This window comes from Ursus americanus, chromosome 14 (genome assembly GCF_024610735.1).
Source record: "Ursus americanus isolate L20-20 chromosome 14, mUrsAme1.1.p, whole genome shotgun sequence".
Taxonomy (NCBI): Eukaryota; Metazoa; Chordata; class Mammalia; order Carnivora; family Ursidae; genus Ursus; species Ursus americanus.
In genome coordinates, this window is record NC_142140.1 from 41,584,352 (window position 1) to 41,605,058 (window position 20,707).

The following is a 20,707-nucleotide window of genomic DNA, read 5'->3' on the forward strand; positions in this document are numbered from 1 at the left end:
AGCCAACACAACCTTGGAAGGGAGGCATCTGTTTCTAGAGTCTTGAGCCCTTTGCTTGCTGGAGAATGATACACTTTGTAGCACTCCATCCCTCTCTGACTGTCTTGCCCACCATCTACCTGTGGCCTGCCCAGGTGGAACTTTCCGGAACACAGGAGACCAGGTACTGCCATCACGCCCCCATCCCACTCAACTCCTCAGGTCATGTACCTTGTCTTGGTTCTCATCACCATTCTCCTTTGTGGTTGCTCTGCCCTAGGCTCACTTCTCAGTGTTTCCTCTCTCCCCATGCTCTTCCTCTGTGCCCTCTGAAATCTGAACTCCAGGACGGATGCTCCTCCTGACGTCCTTCACACATTCCAGAACATTCCTAGCATCTCTTGAACCTTGAGGATATTCCTTCCCTCTCACACCTACCTCAGACTTGGGGGTCAGGAGGTGACATCCCGGGCCCCAGTGCCACTTGCTGACCATTGCTCCCAGGTATATAGGAGACCCCTTGGGTCCCCAGCTCTCTGACCGTACGTACCACTCTCTGCTCCACCACTGGCCTAATGGTCCCCTTCTTTTATTTTAGCCTGTGTGCCATGGATAACAGGCTTCTGTTCACCTCAGTTTCCTCCATGTCCCTGGGGACTTACCTGCCCAAGTTGATCCCCATCCAGCACCCCAGTCATAACTCTCATGGACTCATTAATTCAATTTCAGTCAGGTCTGTTAACACTGATCCACCCTGAACCCGTACAATGAAATCGCTCACTTTCCTGATGACTCACCTGTGACCCCCTCTTCCTCTGATCACTTCCCAGCATTGGTTGTTGTCTTTCCTCCAGTCCTCCACCTCTCCCTGTGAGCTCCTTGGGTGGTCACATCCTTCCCATCTCGCTGAGACCCAGGTCTATCACTTAGCCACTCTCTGGTCAATATCCTGCTCTCCCTTGAAGCCCCAGCCTTAGATCGCCCTGTCTACCTGCTCCTCCCTTCCAATTTTTCTCTGAATATGTGTTTCTGAGGAGAGCTGGTTAAAACCACTTAGCCACAAAGAGAAGACCCATCACTAATTTGTGGTCTCCAGGCTCAGCTAGCTTCCAGAGATTTTTCTTGTTTCCCCAATCACTCTTCTGAGTGGCCCAAATCGTCACCTTCTCCTGTTTTCCATCAGCTATTCCAAGACCCTTAACACTTTTCTAGTGCCTTCAAACTCCCACCGCCACCACCCACACTTCCGCTCAGGAGGTGACCTCATCTCCTGCTTTTCTCAGCTTTCTCTCCACTCCCTGGCCCCCGGCTTTAAATGTCATCGTGGCATCTGCATTCCCTCCTCCTCCTCCACGGATAGAGCTGCTCCTTGGAGAGTAAAGGCTCATTTCTCCTTCTCCCCTCAGGACCACATTCTGTCTGACCACCAGCAACTGTTTCCGAGGGTCAGTTCCAACCACGACTGCATTCTTGGCAATATTGAAATGCTCTGGTCTCTCCTCTAAATAAAGACCACAAACCCATCCTGAACCCCACACGTTGCTCTAACTACATACTTTCCCTCTTCCCAGGCAGCCTCCACTCGTTGTCCAAACACACCACTCTTCCTACTTTGTCCTTGTTCATTCTCTACTCAGTCCCCACCAGCCTGGCATCAGTCCTCATTATTCTGCTGAGATTGGCCTCCCCAGGGTCACCAACACCCTTCTGTGCTGAAATGTCATCAATTGCTCTGTGAAGAGTCCGTGAGCAGGAAGCGTCCAACATGCCCCTATTCCCAATCAAGCCGACCACACATCAACACCACCACCTCTGGGGCTTTCCAAGCTGAAGCTGTGCTTAAGGGTTTTGAAATTCTTATGAAATCTAAAAAACATGAGTATGTGCTCTCCAGGAAAGATGGCAGAGGGAAGTAGGATCCATGACCTTGCCCTCCTCCGGTACCTTATAAAATGGCTTCAACAACAGTTCTAAAAATTTGTCAGTAGCAACCGAACACAAACTAGGGTACAGTCTTGTTCCCAAACCTTGAAATGTGGTGCATTACAGCGATGTCTGAGTCTAATCCTATTACAGACACAGAAAGAGGGAAAAATCAGTAAATCCTGAGAATTATCCTAATACTCGCCTGTTAGGAGACAAGTGGGTGGAAGGGAAGTATGTACCCCTAGGAAAGGAAAGGAGAAATGACTAGTGAGTAAAGGCCCTCCTATTCCAGAAGGGTTTCTTGGACTTCTCATATTCTGAGACAATGTGCTGAGTGAGGGCAGTAGGACAAACGTGACAAAAGTCAAATATACCCTTGTACACCCTGAGTAACTTCTGGTAGTAATATTGTTAGTTGCTTTTTTGTTTGCATGTTTGTTTTTAGGATTTTGATTCGTTGTAGAAATAGTTTTTTGTTTGTTTGTTTGTCTTTTTTAAAGACCTTATTTATTTATTAGACAGAGAGCATGAGCAGCGCAAGGGGCAGAGGGAGAAGGAGAGGGAGAAGCAGACTCCCCGTGGAGCAGGGAGCCAGACATGGGGCTCGACCCCAGGACCCTGGGATCATGACCTGAGCCATAGGCAGACACTTAGCCATCTGAGCCACCCAGGCGCCCCCCCCCAAATACTTTGAATCAACTAATGATTTAAACAAGTCTTTCAGGGTTCTAGTTCTATGGTTTGGGAGGCCTGCCCACCGTCACCCTTGGTGATGCGTTTCCTCGTGTGTTTTGTGGCGTCCTTGTGACTTCACATTTACTGGGACTTACTGGTCCTGCAGCCCCTTTTTGTGGCCCGAGGTGGGAGCCCTCCCTTCCGGAGGAGTTTTGCACTTGTTTCCACCAAGACCACGAGGGGCATCCGTGGCCTGAGCTGAATTTTAGTTTCGGGGTCTCCCGTTTTGAGGGTAGTATAAAATCGAACTTGCTATTTGCACGAGTCTCAGGTTTTGGAGTCTCGGATTTTGCACCTACCACTTGGAGTCGAGGCAAAGCCAGATAAGCTTCCATATTGTTCCCACCTGTGGGTGTGTTTCTTCCCCAGGGGCTAGCTTTCTGGGGGGACCTCGGGGCACCAGCTCCCCGTCACACATGGCCGGAGGCCTGGCCGTCTGCTCCGTGTTGGTGTTACTCTCAACAGCCTTTTAGGGTGGGTGCCTTTTGATTCGTTTACATCAGCCAGGGGTCAAAATAATAAATAATTGAGTGAATATTCAGGGCATAGTTGTTGGAAAATGTTATTCATTGCATAGGCGTTTAGTGTCTGCTGTCTGGTAAACCCCCCGTTTGCCCTTCTGTATCCATTCTCCATCCCTTCCAGCCTGCTTTGTGTCCAGGGAGGCTCATCTTAACAGCAGAGCCTCTGCCCTCTGAAGCAATGGGGGCTTTGGGCAGGAGGCTAGAGACTGAGGTCAAGGGGCTTAGCGCCCTGGCTCCTTCCTGGTGGGGCTGGTGTGTCCTAACCTTGACTGTGGCAGCTCCCCCTCCTTTACCCCTTCTTCCGAGCAGGGGGAATGGCAGCCTGTCCTCTCCTGTACCAAGCACTGCATGACGCCCTGGGGTTTCCCTACACCCTGTCTAAATCTCGGGAGGAATCCTCTTACCAGCCTTCCTCAGTTGCCTTACTTGAATGTGCCATTTGGTTTCTGCCAAGACTCTGCAGGACACATGTCCCGGGTTCCAGGAACTTTGCCAGGCCCCGGGAGAAAACAGTGAGCAAATAGACCTGGGCTCTGCCCTCATGGCGTTGACGTTCTAAAGGGAACCAGGCAGGTACATAACTGATTGTAATCCGGGGAATCTGGTACTGTGCTGGGGGAAGCCCACGGGAGCTAGGGGAGCCGTGCGTGGGCAAGGACACCTGGCTCCATCCAGAGGGATCAGGGATGGTGTCCCATGGGAGGGGTCGTCTAAGCAAAAAGCCCGAGTGGGAGTTAGCCAGGTGAGGGGGGGCACGACCTCTTCTCTCCTCCCTTCTCCTCCTAACGTCTTCTTTAGGTCCTTGAGGGGCCATCCACCTGTATCTCAGAGATGGAGCAAGACAAGGGAAACAGAACTCAGGGGGAGACATTTTATTACTTATCGGCATGTGAGTTTCTGTGGAAGAGGAAGTTGAAACCAGGAACCAGACAATTTTTGATCTAATTCCTGGGAGTCCAGAGCTCAGGGGGACAGCTGCAGGCAGAGGCCTGGCTGGGGAAGGCTTCCGGGAGGCACCCCCGACAGCGAGTGGGTGAGGCAGGACTGGACAGAGGAAGAAGCAGACCCCAGTTGAGGAGACCGCCAAAGCCCCCTGCTGACCCCTCGAGGAGCTCTGGGCCTGCGATGGCCATTCGCACTGTTCCGCATGGAGGGAAGGGGGCCGGGCCCTCGCAACCCCCTTCAGCCAGACACGGGCCTCGGTCATGCCCTGGGAGGGGGCAGAGCCCTGGGAAGGCAGGTTCCAGTGGCTGAGGTGGTCCCTGTCCCCAGCAGCTGAGAGGATGGGTGCACTGGCCCTGCAGAGGACATCTGGACAGACCCCATAGCACCCATGGCCTGTGCTGGGTTTCCTACAGATTTCCTGCATAACAAGAAATGGCAACCAAAATTTCTAGAACCCCCATGTCATAAGACTAGGAGCCCCATTGTGGGTACTCATGCACACCGGATGAGTCAACATGCACAACAAGGGGCAAACCACTCGCTCACTCCACGTGACCGCTCTGCTGGTCACTCACCCGTTGGCGTCAGAGGGTGAAGAACAGAGTCGAAGAGGAACTGGACCCCCCTCGGGCCCCATCCTCCAGCTTTTTCTCTTTTTTCTTTCCTCTTTCTTCTTCCCCACCTAAGTGGCCACACTCCTGTTTCCATGGGGTCGGGTGGGTTGGACAGTCCCCGGTCTGATAGTAACCATATTTAAAATAGAGTGAAAGAGCAATAAACCAAGTCGTAGTCTCATCTTAACAACATTCCGTCATGACAGGCAGGGTTTGCCCTGGGGGCCGCGGTGGCCCCTCCTAGGGCCTCGGCCGCTGTGAGCCCAGCTGTTGGACACTGAAGGCTCGGCTTCCTCCCTCCCCAGGGCCCCACCAGGGACAGTCCCTGAGCTCCCCAGAGGCTCTGCAGCCATTCCCTTGCAGGCCCTGGGGCTCCCATCTCTGCCCCCACGTCCCCTGCCTGTCCCAAAGGACTCAGCTGCCCCCTCGGGAAAGGGTGACTGGAAAGGGCCCCTAACCAGCTAACCAGGACCTTCAAACCCCAGAGGCTGGTCCTGTCCCCCCTCCAGAGAGTCCAGAACTTGGGTACAAAAGTCGTGCTTTTCCAGGGGGAGGGAGGAAGTACGATTCTGTGTCCTTGGCCGTGAGTCGGTGCGGGAAGCGACAGGAGAGGGCCGTGAAGTTATCTTGCTTTTCTGATTGCATCACGGGGTCATTGGATGTTTTTTCCGCTCTTACCTTGCTTCATATCTCTGCAGCATTGGACATTGCTGACACTTCCTCTTTCTCCCAGAGGTCTCTTCTCTGCACTGGCTCTGCCTTTCCTGGCACACCTTCTCCTTCTCCTTGGGGCTCCTTTGCTGCCTGTGCACCTCCGGGTTCTGTCTGGAGCCATCTGTCCAGCCCATGGTGTCCACTGCTTGTGACTGTGGATCTCTACGTAGGTGCTCTGCTGGGTTCAAGGCAACTTCTCCTGACACTGCCACCTGGAGGGCCCCCAGGATTTCTAACTCAACCTGTCCTGAAACCTGCACCTGAAGCCAGTGCCTCCCATCCCCCTAGGCTGGCGCCCAAGTCTTGCCCTCCCTGCTTCCCTCACTCCTTCAGCCCAAGTCCTGATGAGTCCTTGTCCTTGGTAGGTAGCTTCCAGATCCCTCACTTGTCTCTGCTTAGAGCTTTTTACCTTGGCAGAGGCCTCTGCTGTGTCCCAGAAGGAATACAGCCCAACCCTCGCCTGGCGGCTCTGACTCTGTCCCTGCCTTCCTCCAGAACCTTGCCTGCCAATGAGCCATCCAGAGTATGCCTTTACTCCCTGGCTTCAGCCCTCCCCCCCGCCCCGCTGCTGGCCTGCACTCCGCAGTGCTCTGCAATTTGCTCTCCACCTACCAGCTTGCAATCCTGTCTCTTCCCACTTTATTCTCTCCTCTGCTCTCACAAAACCACTTAGAGTTCCCTGAAGTTGCCTCCCTGTTTTCTCACACACCGTTTCCACTGAAATTCCTCCCACGCGTATACACTGGTCCTTGCACTTTCTCCTCGTAGGACCGCCACCTCCCACTCCAAACTGGATCACTCAGGAAGATGCCCGGCGTGGCTATGTTCTAAGGGCACCTTGTCAGTGGGGACTGGGGTCAGAGGGCATGGCATTCTGGCCCCTGGTAGGACTCGCCGTGAGCGTGTCCTGCATCGACAGGTGTGGGAGTGGAGGAGTGGCATGAATGAGGATGAAGATATCGTGCCTGTGGACAGCCAGTCTCCTGCGGCCGTGCCAGGGATCTGGAATGTTCTACAAGGAAGCTGCAGAAATCTGGGAGGGGCCAGGACCAGCCCCCTACAGCCCTCAGACTTTTCCTTTATATTTTATTTTATTTTATTTTATTTTATTTTATTTTATTTTATTTTATTTATTTTATTTCATTTCATTTCATTTCATTTTATGTTTTTGAGACTGGGGCAGGGCGGGGGAGAGAAAACGAGTGGGGAGGGGCAGAGGAAGAGAAAATCCCAGGCAGACTCCACACTCAGTACGGGGAGCCTGATGTAGGGCTTGATCTCACGCCCTGAGATCAAGACCTGAGCCGAAACCAAGAGTCGATGCTTAACCGACTGAACCATCCAAGCGCCCCCAGACTCCTCTTGATGAGGCTTCAAGCAAGGCGGAAACACCAGGGAGGGCTTCTAACCGTGGCAACCATCCACATTTGGATCGGATAAGCTTTTGTTGCGGGGGATTGTTCCGTGTGTTGTGGGATGTGGAAGAGCGTTGCTGGCCTCTTCCCAGGTTGCGACAACCCAAATCTGGCCAGACCTTGCTGGACGGCCACTGGAGGAGAAGCATGCTCTGGTGGATACCCGCTACACTCCCAGAACCAACCGTGGGAGTTGGGGGACTGGGAGGAACGAGCCCTGTGCCTTCTGAATTTGACTCCTGAGTCCCGGGATGGGACCCAACATGCTAGGAAGGGGGAAGTGGGAGTCTGGGCTCTACGACAAGTGCAGCTCAGAGTGAGGGAGTGTTTGTTTGGCTAGAGACTAGCTTCCTTTGTGCTTCCGAGTATGGGCCTGATGGAAACGTGAGGCATCAGACGGCTTCTCCCGCTTCCCGGGCTCCGGCAGAAGCTCTGGGCTGGGGGGCCGGCGTGGGCACAGGGGGTGCCCCTCACTCTCACGGGGACCCTGGCTCCTGTTGCTCCTTGAAGATAAGACTTGGGCCATGTCGGGCTCTAACACCAGCACACCAGCTTCTCGATCTACATTAGGTAAATCGCTAAATGCTTTCACATGCGAGTCCCGGATTCGTGACGCTTTCCACCGTGATCTGTTACCTCTGTGCTGGGTGAAGGAGGGAGTGGAGTTCTTGGTCGAGGAGGAATACCACGAGAGGGGGACGGTGGGCAGGACTTCGAGAGGGGCCAAAGGGTTCATCTTCCAAAAGCAGTATTCTTTTGTAATTATCATCAGGCCCCTTGAGAAAGCAATTTCCAAGAGGACAGACAAACACCGAGTAGAAGAAAGGGCTGGTGTCTTGGCTCGGGCTCCTGTATCAAATTGCCACAGACTGTTGGGTGGGTGGGTGGGGGTGCTTAAAGAATAGGCGTGTGCTTCTCAGACTTCTGGACGCTGGAAGTCCAAGACTGAGTGGCCAGCAGACGTGGCAAATGGTGGGAGCCCACTTCCTGGTTGGCAGATGGCCATGTGCCCATTTTGTCTTCACAGGGGAAGGGCAGAGAGAAGGAGCGAGCTCTCGTGTGTCTCCTTACAAGGGCACCGGTCCCATTCGTGAGGCTCCACACTCATGATCTCATCACCTCCCAAGGCCCCCCGCCCCCCCAGCTCCTAACACCATCACATGGTGGTGGGGGGTTAGGATTTCAACATACAAATTTTGGGGGAGGCCAACACACATTCAAGCTACAACAGTGGGTGAATAATCAGTGTGTGAAAACCCATTAGCTCATCTGGAAAAAGAAAGGGGCAGCTGAAAAGGATGAGGTGAAGAACTATTTCTTGCGGAGTGTGGGAGAAGTGGGGGGGTTATGTCTGTACTAGTGGGGGTTCAGCTCGGCTAGCCGTGATGGGGAGAGCTGGAACGTCCTTGGGGTTGACCACAGGACCGAAGGAATTGCTGGATGTCTTCCCTCAGGAAAGACGGGACCCCAGGCTGCTCTGCCTTGGGACATCACCCCAGGCGGTCCGAAAGTCTCCCTCCAGGGCACTGCTGGCCACTGTGGGGTGCATTCATGGTCATCACTTTTGGGAGCAAGAATCGGATTGGCTTGCTTTGAGCAGCACACCCTGGCACTTTGTGGTAGGCGGGCAGCCTCTCGAATTCGTGACCACTGCAACGGCCCTTGAGAGATCACCAAAGGCCGGTGGGGGACGCTAGTGGCTCTGACAGTCCCTGACCCACCCATCCGTGTTCCCATCACGGAAGCAGGGGCAGTGCGCCCCATGTGGAGCAACGGAAGGACTCGCCCCATGCATGAAGGGGCCGCCCCAAGGAAGGAAACACATTAAATGACACCCAGGGATCTAGTCCTTTAACTGGAAACACAGAAATAGGGCCAAACACTGGCAGGGGGAGGGGAGGGGAGGGAGCCTAAAATAGTACAAAAATGGCATTTTAAGTTAGTAGGAAATTATTTAATAAATGGTCTCAGGATGGTCATCTGGGGAAAAACCTTGGATTCCCACTTCACTCTGCACTCCAAGATGAATTCCAGAAAGAGCAATACAAATGATAGAAAATGAAGCCATAACAGCGTTAGAAATAAAGATGGGAGATTTTTGCAATCTCAGCGTGGGGAAGGCTTTTCCAAGCATGTCATAAAACACAGAAGCCAAAGAAAAAGTTAATAAATTCACTTCCGTAAAAATAAAATCTGCGTGGTGGACGACAGGGGAAACTCACCAAGGGGTTGTCATGTGACAGTTAAGACCTGTTACATATGGCCACATGCCCGTTCATTTATTAGTTCATTTATTTACTCCTTGGAACAATCAATGAGGTTGGCGTTATTACCCCCATTCCACAGATGGGGAGAGTGAGGCACAGAGAGCTTAAACTTGCCCAAGATCGTAAAGTGAAAAAAGCCCAAGGTGTGGTATATGATACTGGCATTGGTGAAAACACAGGGGATAAGGGTAGAGACGTGATTTTGCAGGAAATCTCTCCCAAATGATAAGACGGTGGTCACTTTATCGCCTCCTGGATGGATGACGGAGTAGCGGGAAGCAGGGGTGGGAAGGAAACGTCTCACTGATTCCCTTTGGTACAAACACGCTGAAAGCAAAAGCGGAGACAGGGAAACTACAGAAGCGGCCCCAAGAATTCAAAGAGGCTGGTGTCTTGTGCAGACCCAGCCCTGTCCCCAGCCCTGGAGGACCCCGCCTCCGGTCAGCGGTGTTGGGCCCAGGAATGAGCACGTTCTGTTCTGCTTAAGCTGTTTAAGGAGGCATGAAACCAAGAAGCGGTTGTAGCTACGCTTTCTTTACAAAATGGTCAGAAAAATCACTGTCTGTCTGCCCCACTCATCTTTGCTGGGCCACATTAGGCAGCTGGACGGTGCCTGGTCCTGGTGCCCCCGTTGGCGCCTGCGTAGTGGCGCCTCCTAGACTCCACCCACGGAGCCTCCAAGCAACCTCGCTCAGGGGCACCGCGCCCCCTGCAAGCTCCCCTTACCCGACGCCCCCTGTCGGTCGTGCATAGGCCCTCCATAAATGTTGGTTGGTAGAATGAACGAACGAATGCTAAAATTGGGCGGCACAAGGTCAACGCACAAGTGAACTGTGTTCCCACCTTGCTTCTCCGGGTGTCCGCTTCTGTCGGAATTCCAGAGGAGGGAGGGAGCGGGGAGTTGGCCTGCCACCCCCCATCTCCCAGTCTGCTTAGAGCTGCAAGGTCTGCATCAGCCGGAATTACATTCTCAGGTTAATTCTCGCCCCCCACACCCCGCCTCCGAAAGCCTTTCCCAAGACACTACCCAGGGTCACACGGATTGAACACAACGCCCTAATATTGGCAGCCCCTTTCCGTCGATTGCTGTCAATCCACAGGGTTTGATTTCATACCCAAGAGCCCTCCCAGGTCCCCAGCAGCTTCCATTCCATTGCAGAAGGGGAGCTGCGTTGCCCACCACACCGAAGAGCATTCTTCGAGAGAGTGCAGTTCTGATCTAAAGAGGAAATAGCCATTATCAGGAAAGTAGCTAACAGCCAGGAGAACTCCGATGTGCCAGGCACTGCGCTCAGCCAACACGCAATCTCTGATTTCATCCTCCGTGCAAACGTATGAACTAGTAGGTATCACTCTCGGCCCCAACTCACAGATGAGGAAACTGAGTCTAGAAGCATTGAGCAACTTGCCTAGGAATCCCTGATGCCACAATCCAAGTTATACTGATGTTTCTTGACTACTTATTATATGCCAGCCTTGCATGGTGCATTGGGCCATGCATCGGATGTTTTAAAATTAATTAAAATGAAATAAAATTAAAAACCCAGTTCTATAGTTACATTAGCCGCATTTTGCACTGGTCTGGTGGCCATTGTACTGGACAGTGCGTCTCCATCAGTACAGAAAGTTCTTCCGGGCGGGCTGGTCTAGAAACTCCAGTCCCACCTAGCAGATAGTATCAGGCAGATAGTATCCCAAGTCACAGGAAGGGACTCTGACGTCCCAAGACGGATGCTGAGTCACTTCCCCAAGCTCCCCCAGCCTCCAGACGGGACCCCAAGTTAGTCTGACTTTTCAATCCCTGCTCTTTTTTCTAGCAGGTTCCACTTGCCACCCTGTAGGAAGGAGTGAGATATCCAATCAACAGAGAGTCCTGATTTGATGATCCGTTAGAAAAAAAAAATCATAGTTTTCTGAAAAGGGATTTTTGAAGAGTATTACCTAGTGGAAATAAACCATAGTGCAGTCATTTTATTTATTAAGATTTTACTTATCTATGAGAGAGAGAGAGAACAAGCAGAAGCAGGGGGAGCAGGAGAGGGAGAAGTAGACTCCCCACTCAGGAAGGAGCCCTATGCAGGACTCGATCCCAGGACCCTGGGATCATGACCTGAGCTGAAGGCAGACGCTTAACTGACTGAGCCACCCAGGCGCCCAGGGACAGGTGCTTTCGAGTAAATATGGGCTATTGCTGTTTTAAAACTACCTTGTTGCTTTCTCTGCAGAATTATCACTGTATCTCCCAGGGCAGACACAGACTTAAGCATTTTCCAGGTCTTCAGGGATAAGGCTTTACTGGACACAAAGGGATGGCTCCCTGGAGGGACGAGGAAATGGAGGAGGGGGGAATTCTTTCGCCAACATAAGCAAAATCGAGATTCACTTGTGAAGGTCGAACAGACCTTTTCTGCGTATTTCTACTTAATTCCGTCTTGAATGTGAAGCCGCCAAGCTCCACACGGGCGCCAGAGAGCCCATCTCTATTTACTTTTCACTTGGAAGGGACGGGTTGAAACATAATCCCAAACCAGAAACGAAAGCAAGATGCTTGGAGCCTCCAATAGGGAGAGCTGATATTGCCAAGCAGGTCTAGATTCACATGCTTTAAAGACCAGCTGGCGGGAAGACAGAGTTAATGCTCTGTTGTGAAAATCGAGGAGTCGAATCCAGACCCTCCCTGGCCCTCGCGCCACCCCCTTCCAGGCGGGCAGGGTCCTCCAGGGACAGCAGCCTCACTCCAGCACGCTCCTCGGTTGGATGGGCTTTGAACAGCGGTTTTCAAAGTTGGCTCTACTTAGAATGGCCGGGAGCTTCTGCAGGCCTAGCAAATCAGAGTCCCGGGGGTGGGACCAGGTGTCACTATTTGCGAGACTGCCCAGGTTAACTCCAACCAGCCGCTGAGTTTAAGCCAGGGGCCAGGAGCACCACCCCCCCCCGCCCCCTTGAATTGCGGGCCCAGCTCTCCCTCATTTAACATGGGTGCTGACCCGCAAGGGAGTCACACCGTGCTCCCACCTGCTCTCCTCCATGGTGCATAGCTGGCTGTGCAGGTGTGACGGGGAAACAAACCCCTTGAGAACTGAAAACCGGCGGGATGCTCCGGCCCACCGAGACCGCTGACGTCAGAACGCCTGGCGCGAGGGTGGGGGAGGGGAGCGCTCCGTTGTTTGTCCAGAAAGTGCGGGATCGGGCTGACTGGTCCTCAACAACCTTTTGGTTTTCAGATGCTGTGATGGGAGGAGAGGGATCTGACCGAGGTGAAGACAGGAATGGAAAAAAGGAAGTGAGAATAAAAAACAAGCCCACCCAACTGGCGATCATATTTTATTGCTTCCAACACTTGGTACCTGAGACCACTGCTGGATACACGAGAGAGACACAGGGAGGGGCTTGTGGCGTTTTTACGAACTGTGAAAAACACTTTGTCACAGAATATTTTGTGGCCTTGTTGCAAGGCTGTGGGTTCAGTGATCTGCAGAGATTGGCTCTGGGCCACTAGGACCTTCATTTCCACTGCAGGCATCAACCCGCGTCCTCCGCTGGCGCTCCCTTGGTCCTCAGAAACAGAAAGAGCCGAGCATTATCTACCCTGCGCTGCTGTGGAAATACCTCTTGTCCACGACTGGAATGACGCCAGCAGAGGCAAACACTAAGCAGCCCAAAGTAAAACTTCCCCGGGCTCCAGGCTCCGCGTCCCGGCTGGGCTGCGGGACGCCCTTGTTGGTTACCAAAGTGGCCACAGGGGGGCAGTGTTGCCCAAGGTTCTTACTGGCTCCGAAAGCCTGTCCATTGGATTCCAACTTGAAAAGACTTTCTAAGTGTTTAAAAAACTGGATACCACCCTAAGAAAAAGAAATAAAACCAAGCTCCTGACACATGACACAACCACAATGGCACAGAACTTATAATAAAACTAAAGTAGTAACAATATGGAGCCAAATAAAAGTAAGACTTGTAAAAATGCTTCCAGAAAAGACTGAAGGCAAATAGAAAAATACGGCACCACATACAGAAAAATACCTTGATTTCATCGTAACAGTGGTGAGGCCAATGCACTTTACTTGCGTTGCAGGTGTTTATTTTTTTATTTACTTCTCCTTTCTTAAAAATTTTATTTATTTATTTCTCAGAGAGAGAGAACACAAGCAGGGGGAGTGGCAGGCAGAAGCAGAAGCAGGCTTCCCACCGAGCAGGAAGCCAGATGCAGGACTTGATCCCAGGACCCTGGGATCATGACCTGAGCTGAAGGCAGATGCTTAACTGCCTAAGCCACCCAGGTGCCCCTAATGTTGCAGGTGTTGAAACTAGAACCTTGGAATACAAGTGTGAGCGGAATCCTAACTTACGAATTTGCACATTTTCCCTCTCTGCTGAGGATGTTCACTTTACTTTGACTTTATCCATGGTGCATATGTAACCCTTTCCAGGACAGAGGCCTCCGGGCTGGGGATTAGGGTACCTTCGCCCAGGACATGGTGAGTGGAGTCAGAACCTGAAAGTCACAATGACTCCAAACTTGTTTTGTCCATCTCGGGGCTGGGGGAGAAGGGGGCTGGGCAGTGGAGGGTCCCACAAAGTGAGGAGTGTGGGGATGATGGGAGGGTGCCCTGGACACTCCCTCTACTTGGACTCAGCCCCCTTCTGCCCTTCCTTGGGTCATGCCTTCCTTTGACTCACGGGTAGAAGGCAGTCCTTCAGGTTGTTTAGGAATAGCTGTCCCACGAGCCAGCCACGGCTGTCCTTGTCTTCCGCTCATTCCACCGACCTCCAGGTAGGATGGTGACCCGCTCCGGAAGGAGAGAGCCTGAAAACCAGCTGGCCCCAAACCATGGATGTGACCCGGACCCATCACCTCTTCCTGGAGCACCTGTCTTCTCTGGGGATAAGAGACACGTACTCAGAAATCCAAATGTCAATGACACAACCATTGTCACCACTGCGATTGCAGCCAAGTGTTTGGAAATTTGAAATGAAAGAAAAGCAACCTCATGAAAAGCCGTCCTCATGCATTGTGTGTCTGCTTCTTAGGATGACAGAAAGGACCAGCTGTGACCTTAGGGCTTCTTCACTGGCAAACACAGACAGCTGACATGGGCTTAAACACACATCGATTTTTCTGTGTTTTAAAAACGTGTCAGTCCTTTGGCTCTGGTAGTAGAACTAAACTAGAAATTTAAAAGGGTCCAGTGTCCATTGCTCAGAAACGATGTCCTGAGAGGCAGCCTCTTCAAAAATATTATTCTGGCAATTTGACCCAGGGAGAGGGGCAACTTTTACAGATATTTAAAAAGAAGTGTAATTCACTGTGTGTGTGTGTACGTATGGAATTTTCCAAAACCAGTTACTTACAAAATGCTTTCACACTTTTGTATGCTAGTTTCTAAATGGACAGTTGACTGAAAGAACAAGAATACGATCAATTATTTTAAAGGGTGGTTTTTATTGAGTAAGGATTTTCTCCTAAGCAATTTGTAACTTTCCATAGACCTAAGATTCTCACATATATGGGATATGTATATATATATACACACACATACACAAAGATACCAGGAAGTCTTTGAGTTGACCCAGAGGCTAGGGTCACAAGATACTGATGCCCTTGAAACAACCTTCAGTGCATCTCCGGGTGCTTCCCGTTGCCACCGATGCTCTCAAGTTTTGTCTTTCAGAGCTTGAGAAAAGTCCGTAGTACCTCTTACTATCCTGCCACCTTAACCCCTTGAGCGACTCTCACTCCTTTATGTTCCATCACCTGATCTCCCCAAATGGTCTCAGCTCTTCCCCAGATTCAAAACCAGGCAGGTACAAGATCATGAAAGTAGCCACCGCAGAACACGAGGTCATGACTCTCTCTTTGACATGAAAAGACCCCTTGGTGTCGGGGACAGTGTGTCTGGAGACGGCGGCGGGAAGGAGCGTCCAGAGCTAACACACTCAGCCTGAAACACAAAGGTCTGTAAATTGTGCTTTTTGTGGCTGATCAAGCTGGAGGCGGCCTGTTTCCAAATGAGTCTGTCCCTTCTGCCTTCTGCCCTCTGCCCACGGAGAGTTGAATCCAGAAGATAATGTTTAAGCAGTGGTGTGTGCTGGGAGGGCAGAAATGTACTCATTCAGGCTTCCCTCCCTGCCCCTACCAGGGTGTCTTAGCTCAATGCTTAGAAAGCTCTGGAGGTTCATTAACTATGGAATTAGTCCTCACCTGGATGTGTTCCTGGACCTCCAACTCACACGTTCATAACTCTAGTGTTTCTAAACCTCGTGGAGATACCCTGTCGTTGGAGCCGGGCTGGGAAGGACAGCTCCCAGGGCAGGAGCAGCCGCAGAGAGCCAGCCCAGGTTCTGTCTCCAGAGGGCTATGTTCAAGCTCACAAAACCAGACCCTTCCTCTTCCACCAGTCCCTCCTGCTTTTGACCTGAACCTCATCTTCTTTCCATGCTTGAAGTCTTCCTTAGGGCATCTCCAGTGTGCATGCTTGATGCCTGCAAGTTCTGTCTGTCTCCCCTCTGCCCCTTACCTCCAACCCAAATCCATCCCAAGTTCTGCTGACTCTCATCCTACATGCTGTGAAAATACTCTCCGCTTCCCATCCCTGGTGCCTGGACCTACATGGAAGCCCCCTCACATCGCCTGCATGTTGTTGGCCTCCCTGCCCTAAATGCTCACCTTCCCAGGGCATCCTTTGGCCATGCAATGAGCTCACTGCAACAGCAACTGGGGCATTCCCTGCTCTGTCTTTGACAAGCGGTGCTGTGCACGCTTCCCAGGGTCTGGGCTCGCCTTGCCTTCCCGAGCCAGTGCCAGTCCTCCCACAGCCGCTGAGCCACCTGTGGGTGTGGGGTATGCAGCTTGGAGCTGCTTCCCTCCCCTCTCCCAGCAGAGGATCCCCTTCTCACTGAAGAAGCTCTCCCAGTTCTCCCCTGGTCCTGAACATCTGTGAAACTTACCAACCATGCCTTGGAGGGCAGATCACACTTGGAAGACATCGTTTCTTAACCAATCGCGACAAGGACTTGCTTTAAGCACATTTGCAACCTGCCCCTGTTTCCTCCAGCAGGTCAGAAACTATACAATATGTGTCTTGATTCATTTTGGTATTCCTCCTCAGGTTAACCAAACTCAAGAATCAGCAGTTCTCTGAGGATTTTTTTTTTAAATAATGAACTTCTGCAGCAAAGAGAGAATGTGCCAATAAGTTGATGTATGTGGAGCAGAGATGAGAAGGTTGCTGTGTCATCGACGTATACGGATTTGGCTCTCCGGAAGTGACAGCCTCTAATGATCTAATATATTTAGAAGAGAGGCCAGATGGATGGATGAATCTTAGACCCACTAGGACAGTGACTTCCTTTTAAAGAACCACTCCCACCCCCAGGCTGTGTACAACGACCTGATCCAGGTCACAAGCCGACAGAGATTTCCTGCTCCCCGGTGGACCGAGTGTAAACCGAGCTTGCTCTGTCAGAGACATCTCCCAGGAAGACGGAGCAGCGTTTGCAGAAGCGTCTGACGATGTGCTTTCGGAAAAACTCCAAGAGGTAGCTTCTGAACTTCTCCCCGACGAAGGCGTAGATGATGGGGTTGATGCAACAGTGCGTCATGCCAAGCGTCTCTGTCACCTGCATGGCTTGGTCCAGCCTGTTGGAGCTGCTACAATTATTCAGACCGAAGGACTCCTGGAAGGTGCTCAGGAGAAGCACGATGTTGTAGGGAGCCCAGAAGAGAAAGTACACGATCATGATCACGAAAATGAGCCTCACGGCCTTGTGCCTCTTCTTCTCGTTTCGGCACCGGAGCAGGGTCTTGAGGATGGCCGAGTAGCAGATGACCATGACAACCAGGGGCAGGACCAGCCCCAAGACGTTCATCTTCAACGTCAGGAAGTTCTTCCAGAAACGGTACTGCGTGGGTGGGAAATGGGGGCTGCAAGTAAAGCGAGACCCCTCTTTTTGGGATCTGGTGAAGACGATCCCAGGGAGAGAGGCAAACACGGCCACCACCCAGGTGACCCCGCTTGTCGCCACCCCAAAGGTGACCGTCCTGGCCTTTACGGCGAACACGGCGTGGACGATCGCCAGGTACCTGTCGATGGTCAGGAGGATGATGAAGAAGATGCCGGTGAAGAAGCCTACGTAATAGAGCCCCGTCAAAAGCTGACACATCCTGTTTCCAAAGACCCACTGGTCCGCGGCGTAGTGGGCCCAGAACGGGATGGTGAGGAGGAAGAGCAGGTCGGAGACGGCCAGGTTGAGCAGGTAGATGTCGGTCATGCTCTTCAGCCTTTTGCAGTTGATGAGGATGAGGACAACCAGCATGTTGCCCACGAAGCCGAAGATGAACACCAGCGAGTAGAGCGGGGGCAGGAGCCCGGCGGCGATCAGTCTCACGTCGGTCTTCTGACAGGGCTCTGACATCCCGTAATCAATGTCATAGTATGGAGTCGACGTTTGATAATTCATCTTGCTCTATCCTGTGAATAAAGAAAAAGTGATCTTTTCTAAAGCCCTAGAATGTACAGAATGGTCCACCATGAGCACAAAGGGTCTTACAGGCTTTCAACATTGGTGCCTCGATTTCCACATTCAACTGAGTTCCCTTATGTGGCCGAACAAAGGACTTTTGCAGGAAAGGGAAGGATCACTGCGAGCGTCTCTGCTCGCTGCGCTGCACGGAGAGCCTGACTCTCCGGGAAATTCACAAAAGCGTCGTCTGACCAAATAAAATCTGGTGCTCTGTGGTCACATGGAGCAAATGCAGCTTTGATCACCATTTCAAGGGACTGACTCAGATGCTAACACTGTCTTACCATCTACCATTCCCTGGGCTGAGCTTACACAGAACATCACCCGCCCCCTGCTAGTAACCATGAACAGTTCCCCAGGGCACTCTGTGGGCCAACCGCTGTTCTGAGCTTCACACCCATTCATTCAATTAATCCTCAAGGTCACTGTAGGAGTCAGGTCATGTTATTGTCCCCAGGTTGCAGATGAGAACCTCAAAGCCCAGGGAGGATGAGTAACTTGCCCAAAGACACACAGCTAGGAAGCAACTGATTTCAAAGGCAGACAGCCTGTGCTCTTATCCACCTGCTACCCCAGTCTCTCACTTCGTGGTGAGAGAACTGGGACGTGGCATCACTAGCCTGGCGCCTCGATACAGTCAGAATGAAATGGGCTAAAGCCCAGGTTCCCCCAGGAGGCCGTAGGAGCCAGCAGCCCACTGTTAAATCCAGACTCCCATTCTCACATTTGCTCTCACATTGGCTTGCCTGGTCTATTTCCATTCCATTGCTTGATTGAGAAGTGTCTTTAATTAATCCCTGTGGGTCTCAAGCCCCCTGGACCTCAGATTAGGCAGCTGGGAGGAAGATACAGAAACTTTCACCTTAAATTCTGACCCAGAACCTGAATCATTACACTAAATGTCCTGTGGAACTGATATATTAAAGGGAAACTTAATTTGATATTTGTTATATGATATTAATTTGGACAATATTTAGCTTCCCCCTTTTTTGGGGGAAACACACACACACACACACACACACACACACACACACACACACACACACAAACAAAGAGTCTGACTTAGATACAACTTCTGCTTGGAGACACATTCAGATGGCATCCTGTCCCGGGGAGGGGGGTAGGTTCAGTTCTTCTTACCAGAGATAATCTCTGCCAAGATTCTGCCAAGAATCATCTGTCTTGAAAAGCTTTCTTTTGAAAATTGAAGCTTCTTTCCTTCTTTTTTTTCATTCTTTCTCTCCCTCTTTCTTCCTCCTTTCTTCCTTCCTTTCTTTCCTTCTTTCTCTTTCTTTTTCTTTCTCATTCTTTCTCTTTCTTTTTCTTTCTTTCTTTCTTTCTTTCTTTCTTTCTTTCTTTCTTTCTTTCTTTCTTTCTTTCTTTCTTTCTCTTTTTCTTTCTTTCTCTTTCTTTCCACTCTCTTTCTCTTTCTTTCTTTCTTTCCTTCTTTCTATATTGATCCCTTTACAATCTTTCATTCACAATCGTCTTTTGTATCTTTGATGTTATCACAATCTGAAACTCATTCTAAATTCTAATTCTTTTCTTCTCTCAAAGATTATATTTCAAGATAGCTCTAGGAGCACCTGGTGTTTGTCTAATGGGTTTCCTGTAAGCTTTTACACATCACAGAAGCTGAGCTAACTAACAGGCGAAGTGGCTGAAAGGTGACTTACCAGGAGGGTTCTCGTAGGGGGACGGATGTCTCAGCTCCTCTGACCAGCTGAGCTGTGCAAATCGAACATATAGGCAGCCTAAAAGTAGGAAATGCACAGTTTCTGCTGAAAGGGGGAGGCGGAGTTTTAGTGAATAAGTATATTGCCTGGGCCAAAAAAAAAAAATCAGAGAACAGTTCTTCTTTTTCAACTTAAAATAGGTTGGAGACTAGATGTCTGGCCTGAGAGCTTATTCATGGGTTTCCCTGATCACATATATGTCTTTTGTTTTCTACTCATCCAGCTACACAGAATCTGTTGGAAAATAGGATCGAAGGATGTTAGAACTAGAGGATTATTCGCGTTTATCGAGTCAAAAGCCTTCATTTTGCTGGAAGAAATTGCTGCTTGAGACATCAATGGTTTATTTGTACAAGACCACAGGGCTTATCAATGGGGAGGCTAAACAGGAGAGATTCTGATTCTCTGACTATTTGTCCTCAATCAAAGCTACTGAAGCCAACCTGAAATTGAGAGGGGAATGCTTCCTATGAACCCTGTGGTCCCCTTTGCCCACGTTCCCCCCCATCCCCTGTGCCTACCCCAGCTCACACTCATACCTCACCCCCCACCAGTACTATTTTTCTCTGCAAACGAAAACAACTGATTGTCTAAAGGGCTTTACTTGTAGGTTCCCCTGTGATCTAAACACGTTGCCCGTCTTCCTTGGGGTTGCGTATGTCGTGGGGCACGTCATGATGAATTTCCTCCACCTGGTTGCTCCGTGGCAGCCCTCCAGATCAGCAGGCGTTCGTGAGTGCCTGCACTCTGCCAGATACATACAGCAGAGATCCTGCCTCCAAGGACACAGTCTCTCTGCAGCTGTGAGAAATTGTCCGCATAAAATAAGCAACAGTTGATGGCGTAGGGTCAGGTTCAGGAGTCTATGACAATCCCATATGCAGTCACAGAGAGCTTTCTTGGTGGAGTGGTTACTTATCTAAAAACCTCAACTGTTGACTACCGAGCCGAGAACACAGGGGACAGCACTCTGAACCTCAACAGCGCCCTCTGGGGTCTTCCGCTTCCTCCACAACAGCATCAGCAGCATCGGCTTGTGGTCTAAGAAAGGGTGGCAGAGACCCCACACCTGCGGAGGCAGACTAACACAGGGCTAAGCCCTGGCCTCTGCAGCCAGACCGCCGGCGGCGCTTGAAGCACCGCCCTACCTCAGCTTTCCCGTCTGTGCAATGGGCTGAATAACAAGTTTATGGGGAGGGGCACTGAGGCGGCCACACCCAGAATTTAGCACATAATATCTACTCGGGAAACATCAAACGCCTAATCACTCATTCCGTGATCCTTTCCTAGGGAGAGTATATTTGGTAAAATTTTAATGAAATTGGTTCCCGG

The 20,707-nt window shown here is 51.1% G+C and overlaps 1 protein-coding gene across 2 annotated transcripts; it reads right to left on the reverse strand.

The window, feature by feature from the left end:
• Window positions 1-14,557: 14,557 nt before the first annotated feature.
• LOC123780012 (C-C chemokine receptor type 5) lies at window positions 14,558-19,363 on the reverse strand. 2 transcript variants are annotated; one of them, XM_045778760.2, is made up of 2 exons: window positions 19,316-19,363; window positions 14,558-17,587 (listed from the first exon to the last, which is right to left on the reverse strand). In XM_045778760.2, the coding sequence occupies exon 2, from the start codon at window positions 17,574-17,576 to the stop codon at window positions 16,518-16,520; it is 1,059 nt and encodes a 352-aa protein (XP_045634716.1). In that variant the 5' UTR covers window positions 17,577-17,587; window positions 19,316-19,363; the 3' UTR covers window positions 14,558-16,517. The 2 variants fall into 2 exon arrangements, with proteins under 2 accessions (XP_045634716.1, XP_087723233.1); XM_087867107.1 differs by lacking the exon at window positions 19,316-19,363 and adding an exon at window positions 18,780-19,051.
• Between the last annotated feature and the right edge of the window lie 1,344 nt (window positions 19,364-20,707).

Coding starts and splice junctions, on each gene's coding strand:
- LOC123780012 (XM_045778760.2), bottom strand. CDS start 17,576: ATGAATTATCAAACGTCGACTCCATACTATGACATTGATTACGGGATG.